At 43.4% G+C, this 12533-nt stretch overlaps 1 protein-coding gene across 3 annotated transcripts in view; it reads right to left on the bottom strand.

The window, feature by feature from the left end:
- ARID5B (AT-rich interaction domain 5B) overlaps positions 1 to 12533 on the bottom strand; it is a 189584-nt gene that overhangs the window by 41619 nt on the left and 135432 nt on the right. For 2 of the 3 annotated variants that reach the window (XM_021072755.2, XM_021072756.2), the window contains one exon: positions 3145 to 3257. In XM_021072755.2, the coding sequence (XP_020928414.1) occupies positions 3145 to 3257 (113 nt within the window). Of the gene's footprint in view, positions 1 to 3144; positions 3258 to 4601; positions 4727 to 12533 lie in introns of those variants that run through there. The other variant, XM_003359209.6, reaches the window with a different exon arrangement.

Raw genomic sequence — 12533 nt, 5'->3', positions numbered from 1 at the left:
GAGACATTACATGGGAGCTAGTCTTCATGGTGACCTTGAGAAAGCCCAATGTTTTGAAGGTAATAGTTAATTACTAGATCTGTTTTTCCTTGCCTGCACACCTCACACTTGGTGAGTTCACTAAGAACTTTGGGGTTTCCAAGTGATTGAGGAAGTGCTAATTTAAGAATCCACATTTAAGGTTTTCAAGTGAACCACCACCTATTTGATATTAACCACATCCTTTCACTGGATAGAGCTGTAACTAATCCAGCCTCCAGCTAGGGTAGGAGGATGTGCTGAACCGGCAGGAAGAGAACGCGAGTCTAATTTTGATCTGGTCACTAACTTCCTAGGAAACCCTTCTTTTATTCCTCAGGAAAGCAAGAAGTATAATCCCTGCAGATAGTTCTGAGGACCAAATGGGATGAAAAAGATTGAAAATGAGGGCAGTATCTGTCACCCTTGTGAAATATTGGAAACACATCTGTGATTTAAAGGAAAGAACATACTGCATACTGGTTTCCCTTTGCGCCTCTTCTATGTTCCCGGCCTTTGGAAGGTGCTTACGGGATGGAAAGAATCATTTGCCATCTATCAGCGGAGGCCTTTCATTGAGACCCAGGCTGAGAAGATTTCTCTTGTGTAGTGACCATATGAATAGGCATTCGCCCCAGACCTGGATTTGGGCTGGACAACACACTCATGACAGCTTCAGAGAACTGGGTCGCCTGTTCTCCATGTGACTTTTGCTATCCTTGGAAAGCCAGGCAATTCTCTTGTCCCTTGGAAAACAGAGTCCTGCCAGCTAGTTTTCACATTCTCATTGAAAGAGGGCCACCTTTTGATGGCGATAGGCAAATTACTTGATGTGCTTGTCCTGCCATGCACGTGGCACACTGAGTGGGTTTGTACTCTAAGAGCTTTGTGCTGTGGAGCTGCAGGAAGCTGGTACTTATCCATGGTGAGAAATGGGCTGTTTGAGGCACTTTTGAAGGAAAAAAAAAAAAAAAAAGTCACACAGGTCTTGTTCCTCAAGCCCAATTGTCACCTGAAATGCTGCTACCAGTTCATCAAATGAAAAGACCACCAACATCTTTTTAATGGTCCTGGCCCCAGATGTGGCCTGTGCATCTGTGGGAATTGGACATCCATTTGTTGGTGCCAGCAGACAAGCCCACCGTTCTTCATACCTACCAGTCTTTCTCTTCAAGGTGAAATGGTCTTTCCAGATCCACTGGAAGCAGACAAGGCAGGACTGTAATCCAAGGCTCCAAGATGAACCGGGCATCTAGACCAGTCCCCAGGAGCTGACCGCTGAGCAACATTCACCTACTCACCATGGAAACCAGTGATGGAAGGATGATCCTCCCAGTAAAGATTCTGAATGGCAGCGCTGGTGCAGACGGGGTAGAAAGGATCTTTTAGAAAACCCAGGCTTGGCTACTGTCCCTCCTATGAAGAAAACATCCAGAAACAGCAGATACAGGACAGAGTCCAGTTGTCTTCAGTTTTGTGGGTCCTTGTATGAGATCTAAATGGCCTTCCACAGAGAGGGAGGTTAGAGGTGCTGTGCTTATTGATCAGTTGTCTGAATTTTGTAAAACTCCCAGGGCATACTTTGATGGTGACTCCAGATGACACAAAAAGGAGCTTCATCCTGCTGGGCTCAGGTACAGAACATGCTGGGAAAAACAGATGAAGTCACCTGAGAGGTATGGGGCAGGGCGCCAACACAAGACATTGTCAGTACAAGCTCTGCTGAAGGCTCCAATCCTGAAACCATCTCGCTCCATTCTGTAGTATCCTGCAAGCCATGGCATAGGGAATAAACGGTTCCAGCTGACATCCTTCAAGACCACAGAAGCCAAAGCCCTAGACAGGTAGTTCTAGGGCCAAGATGTCCAGGTTCCTAGAAAATGTCATTCTTGGTGTCCACACAGACTCACTCGCAGAAGATTAAAGGGACAAAACAAAAATAACTTTAGAGAAAAACAGATTTGTTTTTAACCAGTAAACATACATGGCTACTGGTTGATCTCTTTTTACCCCTTGCAATCTTGGAAGCACAAGAAGTTTTAACCAGAAAGCGCTCAGAACTTCCTTGTGAAACAATCATTCTTGAAGGTAAGAAAGGTAGTCTGGGATTTGCTTCTTTACTCTGGGAGGACGTGGCAGACTGTCGACACAGAACTGAATTGGTGCTTTTCTACATCCGCATCTTGCAAATTCACCGATAATGCTCCCATTTTCATAAGTTTAGTTCTTGGATCTGGAAACGTGGTGTCAGTTGAAATCCGGGCTTCAGTTCAGGTCCTAAAAGGGCTACTGCTGTCTTTGGCACAGAAACAACACCTCAACACAAACACCCCTTAAACGGAACCATGGAAATACGATCCAAGCCCACAAAATTTAAAAAGATAAGCCTAAAAATATGAAGTGACACTTCACCCCTCATGGTGCTAAATACTTCAGGCATGGACTTCCAAGATTCCAAAGAATGCTTAGGCAAAATAGCCCCGAGTCCTGAAAAAAGAGTCTTAGCATTTGGACTTTCACTCTGCATTAAGAATCATCTTTAAAACCAAATAAATGTATATATGAGTATAGGTAGACATGTTAAGTATTGTGTTCTAGATCTTTAATTTTATTCTAAGGTAAATGAGAGGTGATTTTGAAAAAAAAAAAAAAAAAAACTTAGAAGATTAATTCTGGCCCCTTCTAATTTCGTCCTCTGTTAATCTCTGAAACATATTTAGATGAATGCATTCAGAAAGAGGATGGTTCAGCTGGTCTATTTTTGATCCAAGCTGGGTAAACTATGTCATTGTGTCACCTACTATGAAATCTCAGCCTCAATGACGTGGGCGCTTAATCATCTATCCTTTACTCAACAGGCCAAACTGGGAGGTGGGAAGTCTTTCTGTTGACTAATCAGAATGCCCACACTGCCCCTCCCCCTGCCACCTCCCCCACCCCTGGGGGGGCGGGGGTGGGGGTGGGGGAGGTGGCAGAGGGAGCAGACCCAGCAGAGAGCTGCAAATACCAGAGTCAGATTCTAAATTGAAAACTGCCACCAAGACACAGGAGCAGAGAGATAAAGAGAAAAGGGAAAAATAAAAACGATGCAGCCAAAACGAATACCATGGAGCTGAATGACCGTACCTTGGCAACGGCTTTGCCATCAGAATTGTTGTTGGAATCTTTGCTGCCACTGAATGAATCTCTCCTCTGCGGGCATGGTTTCTTTTTGCGTGGTCTGCCTTTAAGATTTGGCGCTGGAAACAAATGGAGAACAATTGAGAGACATTCTCATTAGCTTCCTCAACTACAAACCAAGAATCTTACTACAGTGGCGCCCTTTAATTGTTCAGAGACATGTCCACATCTGGGGTAGCCTCCCTCCCCCAAGATCTCGATGGACACTACACTTCTGTCCATGTTTCCCAAAGCCAAGCTATGACACTTGAACATGTCTAATTGACATAAATATAACGAAGCCCTTAGTTTTAAAGGATGTTGATAAGGAAAACGCACTTCCCCAGTGTTAGAAAAGACAGCCCTTAGCCAGGCTCCTTCTTTGCTTTTTGTTTTGTATCTTCTTTTTAGAAACCTAAATGATAATGCCAGCCCATTATGGTATCAAAGTAATGTAACGTTTGAAAACATCTCTCTTGGAAAGTGGAGACGTGAGCGTTTTCTCAAATTATGAGAGAGAGGAATTCACAATAACAATTTGAAAAATATTACATGCATTTACTAATAACGTCGTGACCAGCATGTTTCAAATCTCTGTGAATCTGGCAGGTACATGTAAATCAGCATGCTCTCTTCTCATTTTCAATATCTATATAGTTTTAAGGAAGATCTTGGGGGTTATTTAAAATAAATTCCAAAGATCACACAACAGGAGTTAGCTTGATTCCGTGGAGATTATAACTTTTTAAAAGCCACAGACAAGACCCAAAGCAAAGTTAATTTTATCTTGGATACTGAGCTTGAATCCCTTTAAGAGCCTTACAGAAAGGAGTTGCGGGGGAAAGGCTGCTGTTTATTGAGTGCTACATTCAATTTCACCCATCATCCAAGTCAAACAAAATGCAAACAAACCAACTGACTAGCCCTTGAAGAATTCCAAATTAATGAATTATACCCCAAGCAATTTCTTTAGGACTTTTTAAAGTACCCCCACTTTTTATTACTTTAAGGTATGATTATGACCATGGAAAATCCGAACAACTCGAACCCTCTTAATTGTTGCTGTTACTTATAACCACCGGTTAACCAGTGGTTTTAGGACATTTTACATTGTACTCAACTTACAAACGCAATTAATCCCACTAATTTGATTTCCTACTGCGGATAACAGTTTAGCTGTTGACACAGCCCAGGAAAGCAGCTCTGTCTTTACAATCAGACAAAAGTTTAAAAAGTGGCTTGGGGAGGGGGGCAGTGCCCCTTGCCAGAATCCGCTCTCCTCTCATTTCCCCAAAACTCTGGTCTCAAAGTCCATCTCAGAAAGCCAGTCCAGAATTATCAGAGGTAAACAAACCCACAAGCAAAAAAAAAAAAAAAGAAAAAAAAGAAAAAAAAAAATCAAGCAAAGAGAAAGCAGCGATTACCCATTCCAGTCGACAAACATCTGCTTGACACTGCCCGGGCTCATGAAAGCTACAGCATGTGACTGCTTCCCGTCCCTGGAAGTCACAGCCGGACTTGGTGTGGATGTCAGCTTCCCTCCGAATGCGAGCTGTGAGGCTCGGCGCTCTGCTTACAACTCCCCTCCCCCGGCAGCTCCATTACTCATGTAAACACACAGCAGTGACTAGCACGGGGTGTGTGGGATGAGCTCTGAGGACTTGGCTGGAGCTGCCAGCCAGGCAGGGAGGGCTCGGCTCCCTCCACCTCCCTGCGCCCAGCGCTGGTGATTTCATCTGGCCTCGTCTGTGGATCCTGACCTCCTGCTCCCCTGTCACAGCCCGGTGGTGCCACCTTCCATGAACTGACCTGGGGCCTCTGCCCAGAGCCTGGGCGGGGACTATTTTGGTTTTGAAGACTCGGTGTAGCACAGAAGTATTTCCACAACTGACCCAAGTGCTAAGACTTTAATGACCATGAGGGAAGGATGTCCTTTCATGTCCCTTATCAAAATAATAGCTGGAGCAGAAAGCCTACAGACACAAACAGAACCTGGGGTGGGTCTGAGGCATTTCATTAAAAGAAACAAAAAAACATTGCTGCCTCTGTTCTAAGACTTGTCACAATCTCTCCTTCTTAACATTTTTGGCAAAAGGCATTTAAACCTAAAAGGCATTTATTTCCAGAAAAGCTTTCAAATCCCAAAGGCCTTTTAGACTGAGAGAACTCGCACTGAACAGACTGTTTTAAATAAAGGCGAAGGTTCCGGGAACTGACAATAAGTCATCCCCAAATCGGGTCTGTTTTCTCTGTCCTTTGAGCTGTTTTCAGAACCCAGAGAAGCACATGCCCTTCCTCAGCAAATTCTGAGAATTACAAATTTAGAACCGACTTGTACCTAATATCCTGGTCACACAGACTTAGATTCTACATGGCATCTGATCAGAGAAAAAGCCTTCTGTTCCGAAGGAGGCAGGTACACTGACATTGTAGGTATGGGGAAGGTAACCCAACCAGTGACTCAAGGCTTAAATTCTGATACCTCTTTTAGTCTCCCCTCTGAGCTCCTTTCCAGACCTTCTCTTCTGGAGGGTGTCGCTGTACTATTTGTACATCAGCGGTGCTTTGGGGCTCATTATTAGACTAAGTTGGAGAGTCCTTAAGGGCAGGACCATGTCAGATTCATCTCTCATCTTCCCCAGCATCCATCCAGGGGCAGCACCATCTAATAGGGCTTTTTGAACGATCAAGTTACAGGGGGAAATAAAGACGCCCATGTATACCTCCTTGGTGTCTTCAAGAGCTGGACCTGCCAACCTGATCACATGTACACCTGTCACACTGAATTGCATTCACCTTTCCTGCTTACCTGTGAGCTCCTGGAACAGACACCAGTGACTTGAGTTTGCTGTGGGAAACCTACAGCCTTTGGGTTTCTGCTTACAGTAACTGTGCCTAGCATCTCAGTGGGACCCTGATCTTGTCCCACATGCAGTAAACACAAATGCCCTGAAGAGCAGACGTTCCAAGTCTTAGAGGAACGGAACGTGCAGGACTCCATATGAGGTGGGAGCCCCCATAATATAATTTGAGATTTTTTGGCTCCACAAGATCCCAGGTGAAGCTTTGGGAGTGAAGGGCTGGCTTTTTGGAAAGAGCAAATATTCTGGTCCCTGGATGACATTTTTTTCCTACAGGATCAAGAAAACACATCATGTGCTAGATGGGTGAATGCTAGTAGCATAAATGCTTAATAGTATGGTGGTTGTTAGGAGTGAGATGGCTCTGAGCTTTAACTTTATTACAGAAAAAACAGGCCCGCTTCCTCCCAGCTGCCCTGGACCAACCTAAATCTGCTCTCTCCTTTACAGCTAAGGGCTATGGAATTACTGAGGGGATCCCCAATCCTAAAATGCCAGAGTGACACCAGCTCCTGGGCTTCAGATGAAATCAATCTCTACCAGCAAAGCCATTCTTGGAAGTCAGCAGTCCACTTACTGATGGCATAACTGGTTCTAATCAGGTCTACTTTAAGGAAAAAAACAAAAAACACAACAACATAGAGCAATAAATGCAGGCTTTGGGGAGTTCCCATCATGGCCCAGTGGAAACGAATCTGACTAGGAACCATGAGGTTGCGGGTTCAATCCCTGGCCTCGCTGAGTGGTTTAAGGATCTGGCGTTGCCATGAGCTGTGGTGTAGGTCACAGATGAGGCTTGGATCCCGCATTGCTGTGGCTGTGGCATAGGCCGGCAGCTATAGCTCTGATTGGACCCCTAGCCTGGGAACCTCCATATTCTGTGGGTGCGGCCCTAAAAAGCAAAAATAAATAAATAAATGCACACTTTTATATGTGTATATATCAAACTGCCAACCTTGGTCTAACTCATTTACAAAGTTCAGTCCGTGCTCTTTGCACAAACATTTCATATTATCCACAAATAATAATAACAGCTGATGCATACAGGGCACTTTCTCTTCCCTGTCAGCGCTTTGCATACAGTAACTCATTTAAAACTCCAAACTGGCCAATAGGAAGGCATGATTCTGATCCCCATTTTACTGACCAGGTAACTGAGATGGAGGTGAAATTACTTGTCTTAGGTCATACTGCTGGTTCCTGGGAGCAGAAAGCTTCCAATCCTGGCAAATGGACTTTCTCCAGCTTTAAGCAACTTCTAACAGGCAGACACACACGCTTACTCTGTCTCATAATGAGGTATTTGTATTATTAACTTGGTCTGCCAGTCACCAGGGAGCTTTCCCCAAATGAAAACACTCAAACCACAGAGCACGAGGGCGCTGCAGCCCATCTCATGCATCAGACAGCATCCTACAGACTTGACAGCAAGCAGGGTCCTTGTCAGTCCTGACTCAGTAGTAGGTGACAAGACTTCCACTCAGGTCACGGAATTCCAATAAAACTTAGAGCACTGTGTATGTGGGCCCCCTTGCCGTGGGCCACTGACTGACTCTTCTGCCTACTCAGTGAAAGATCGCTGTGTTTTTTTAAAAAAATCTTTCCTCTCTGTTCATCTATTACTCTTACTCAGTGCCATGAAATTAACAGGTATTCACCATCGTGAAGTCACTGCTATTTCCACAGGCGTTAATCCCACCCAGGAGAATCACCCGCTGCCAGAGTTCCAGGCTACTTTGACATTTAACCTATTGTTTTGTTTTGTTTTTCCTCTTTTTTTCTTTCTCTTTTTTTTTTCTTATGGCCGCCTCCATGGCATATGCAGGTTCCCCAGGCCAGGGATTGAAGTTGAGCCACAGCTGCAAGCTACGCCACAACTGATGCAACTCTGATCCCACGGCTCCAGGCCAGAGATCAATCCCATGCCTCTGCAGCGACCCCTGCTGCAGTCAGAGTCTTAACTCACTGTGCCACAGCAGGAACTCCTGTTTTATTCCCTTTTTGAAAACCTCCTTTAAATATTAACAGGTTATAGTCTTGTTTTTAAAAGACAGTATAGCAAAACAGGCTTTTGATTTTCTCTCTTAAAGAGTCTAGAAGCTCAGGGTTGCAGGCATTCATTTATGTATTTACTTCACTGTGGGTTCTGACAAGTTATGCGTCAGGGCCGCGCAGGTGTGGGAAACTTTCATCTCAACCCCAACTCTTGCAATAATAATAATAAAACAAAGGAAATGTAACCAGTTACTGGCAAAGTAAATTGCTTTTGGCTTAAATGTTCCTGTTTTTTTCTACTGTGTTCTTCCTGTCATGACCGTCATTTTTTTTTTTTTAACATTTATGCTCTTAGAAATACCATGAAGATAAACTGCTATAAAAGCTAGATTGACTCATCAGTTAACAACTCTTTCTTCTCGTTTTGCAAAGGATTTTGTTGCCAACCCAACCCAGCTACGTATTTGAGAAATTCTTTGTGAGCTCCACTCAGAGATAGGACTTGCTTGTTGGTAGAGACTGGAATTAGGGGAATGGAAAACCAGGCATCGTTTTCCTAAGAGTTTGCCCCCCAGGGTCAATGTCTAGAGGAAGCCAGCAGAGGGTTAACTCATTTGGTTTGCAGGTTGCGCATGTGTGTTTTAAACACTAAATACAAGACAGAAAACCCAACTCCACCGACTGAAGTATTAAAGGCCTTCAAATCTTGTTCTATGTATAGTGCGCATTACCAATAATACCTTGCATTTCCTTAATGCCTTTCCTTTGAACATCTCAATTCTTTGGTACATTTTCTTTATGGACAATAATCTTAAAATACTCTGGCAAGTTTCAACATGGAGCATTGCTCTTTCTGGGGAAGGAAAAAAAAAAAAAAAAAGCCCTACCCTAATTTAGTTATCATTTATTGTATTCTATTTTCAATGTTTCCTTTTTGACTATTTAGAAACTTCCTCTTTCACTACAACAAAAATAGGATGAGTGTTTTTAAAGTTATTAACGTATGAGTAAAAGATTTAGAAACCGAGAATGGCAGAAGGCTTGATCAAAGCCACTCCTGAAATTTATGGGTGTAATAAAAGAAAGGCATTTTCACAGATAATCTCTTACAGAATTTCAGTTTTCAAATACTTGGGGAAAAAGGAAAAGAAAAACAGAAGCTCTCAGCTCTCATTGTGGCTTTAACTTAAAGCCAACATTTTTTCTTTTAAATTTATAAATGATTCCCTGAAAATTTTAATTCCAATCCACAGTTATATTCCATATACTCCACACCGAACAGAGTGGGGCCAGAAAACTGCAGCTCCTGGTACTCAGAATCTGATAACTGCTTGAATCTGCCCATGAATTCACAAAGCATTAATTATATATACCTTTAAGAACATCATAAAAAGTTTACTTTTATTCTGTTCTCCTATAAATAATTTTCCACACCCAATAGAAATGTTTGAGAAGCAACTGTTGCTTCTGAGATATGAACACACTGGACCACTAAGAAGCACAACTCTATCTTGGGGGAACTTTCTAACTTAAATGATGAATTTAAAGCAATAGGCACGGTTAGGGAGAAAAAAAAAAAGGATACAAGAGTATTACCATTTTTAAAAAAATTATTCTGACAGTTTCCTTTTTAAGTGTAATATTTTTTTCTCAAATAAAGGCATTAAAAATATGAGTCTACACAGACATAAAGAACAGACTGGTGGTTGCCAAGGGGGTGAGGGAAGGGAGTGGGATGGACTGGGAGTTGGGGGTTAGATGCAAACATTCCATTTAGGATGGACAAGCAGGGAGTTCCTGTTGTGGCTCAGCAGTAAGGAGCCTGACTAGTATCCATGAAGACATGGGTTTGATTCCCTGGCCTCACTCAGTGGATTAAGGATCCGGCATTGCCATGAGCTGTGGTTGCAGATGTGGCTTGGATCCTGAGCTGCTGTGGCTGTGGTATAGGCCAGCAACCACAGCTCCTATTTGACCCCTAGCCTGGGAACTTCCATATGCCGTTTAAAAAAAAAAAAAAAAAAAAAAAAAAGATGAGTCCAGAGTTGGGAACTGAGATGAGAGCCTCAAATACCCTCAAGACCAGACAGCCCTGAACAGGGACCCAGGGGTGTGAAGTGTCACACTTGCCAGCTGCGACATCATGGCCGCTTGGAGTTTCCCTGTTTGCTTTAGCCCAAGTCATACCTTAATGTTGCCTGAATCCCACTGAATACTAATAGCAATTTAGCATTTCCAGGGAACTACCCTCTCTCAGAATCCAGGCCTTCTCCTACAGCTGGTGGAAGGGTGAGCAGTAGTGTCCTTAGAAAGAGGGTGGAAAAAAAAAAAAAAGGCAGGCTTTATATGAGGTCCAGTCATTTTGACTCTGTGTCACTGAGATCCCCAAGAGTCACTAATGAGAATGGAATGTATTACTACATTTGTCATACCTGGACTGCTCGGGCAACTTCAGTCTAAAATAGCCGTGGACTTCATTGACTGCTCAACAAACCATGGAAGTAAACACTTTTGAAATCCCTTCCAAACATGCCCTGCCTTACTCACTCCTTATTTCATACTTGTGAGTACTGGAGCCATTGTTAATGCCTCTGATCAAAGTTTTAGTAATTTCACAGGCATGCGATTTGCATAGCTATTTCCTGATCCGCCTTCTCTCTGCCCTGGAGGTCTTCATTTCTCAGAAACACTTAAAAACACAGATTATTTGACTTCTCCCCTCCCCCACCCTATAAATGGAACTTGACTTGCTAGCTCATCTGTATTGCTAATTGGTTTGAAAGCATGTGACTCCATGCATTCTTGCCATTAATTCACCAGCTAACCTCTTTTTAAGTCAGGTTTTACCAGCAGTGATGGGCAGATCTCTATCTGTGCCTGGAGGGGGGAGACAGATTTAAATGACCAAATGGTATCTCTGTATTATTCCGAAATGATGGAATGAATTCCACAGGAATGCAGAAATGTTCTAGAAATCTATAATAGGCTTGTCTGAGAGGGCACTGGCAAAGAAGATAGGGATTATAGTTGCTTTTCACTCCCACTTGCAGAGTAGGGGGAACAGCCTGGAGCTCAATCTGCATGTGGACTGAAGAGAGATTCTGGGTTTTCAGAGGACTGACTCTTTCAGGAGAGAATTCTGGAAAAGGGCAAGGAGACCGAAATCAATGCCAGACCTTCCAAACTTTGGTCTATTCTGACTACCCACAGTATCCTTCAGGGGAACCATGCTCAGATGAAAGAGTTTCTTCAGGATCTGTAAAGGCTCAGAGCTGCTTTGCAAACAGTCATCTTTGGGGCAATGAAATCTATAAATTATGGCATCAGGAACCTATTGAAAGACCTGGGCCTTAGAATTCCAAATATTCCGTAAAGAGACATCTGGGCAGAACAGATACCCAAGGGCTTGGTTCTTAAGGGAGAGGAGGCAGCGCCATCTAGGTGCTCAGGCTACATGCAGAGGGTCTGGTCTCCTCCCCTAGCTGCAAAGTCTAATCATGAAGTCACAAACCCAGCAAAACCAATCGTGGACTCTAAGATCCCGTAGTGGCTCAAACTTCCACTTTCACATCTACCTGACAACTCACTTCTCCTGCTGTTCATCTCCCCAGATGCCAGGTACCCACCAGCCATTTCCAAGCCCCACGCCCCTTGAGTAATGGAGAAGATTATGCTGGATGTTGAGGTGTGTGTGTGTGGGGGGGGAACCTGCATGAGAATTATTACAATTAGAAGGGTACTATCTAGTTCCCGTCATGGCGCAGTGGTTAATGAATCCGACTAGGAACCATAAGGTTGTGGGTTTGATCCCTGGCCTTGTTTAGTGGGTTAAGGATCTGGCATTGCCCTGAGCTGTGGTGTAGATTGCAGGCACGGCTCGGATCCCCCGTTGCTGTGGCTCTGGCGTAGGCTGCCAGCTACAGCTCCAATCAGACCCCTAGCTTGGGAACCTCCATGTGCTGCGGGATCGGCCCTAGAAAAGGCAAAAAGCCAAAAAAAAAAAAAAAAAAAAAAAAAAAAAAAGTGTACGTCTTAGTGCTCACCCTTTCTTAAGATTTCTAAATAATGCATGTTACCATTTTTTGAAAATTTTACATAGATTTAGTCTTTCTTAGTATGATACCAACAGAATATTAATTTAAGACATTTGTCTTTATTTTAAAGAATATCTAAGGATCCACTTTCTAATTTTTTTGGGGGGGCCACACCCGAGGCATACAGAAGTTCCCAGGCCAGGGTTCAAACCTGCGCCACGGCAGTGACAACACCAAATCCCCAACCGCGAGGCCACCAGGGAATTCCTAGAAATGGTCTACAAGGACATTTTGATTTCTGAAATTATAAAGTTCAGATAGGACCTCTTAAACATAGAGAATTAATTTGTCCCTTTTTTTTCCTTTTTGTTACGATCAATAAACCTGCTCATTCTAGTCCACAGTTGCTATGTCCTGTGGTGTTACGATTATACATGACAGCACAGAAGTCAAAGCTACATTTTTG

Source organism: Sus scrofa, chromosome 14 (genome assembly GCF_054392235.1).
Source record: "Sus scrofa isolate SSC_HxYL_T2T_F1_AM1 chromosome 14, Sscrofa_HxYL_maternal_Yorkshire_Landrace_v2.0, whole genome shotgun sequence".
Lineage (NCBI taxonomy): Eukaryota > Metazoa > Chordata > Mammalia > Artiodactyla > Suidae > Sus > Sus scrofa.
The sequence above is the reverse complement of the archived record's forward strand: the minus strand, read 5'-3'. Positions and strand labels throughout refer to the sequence as shown.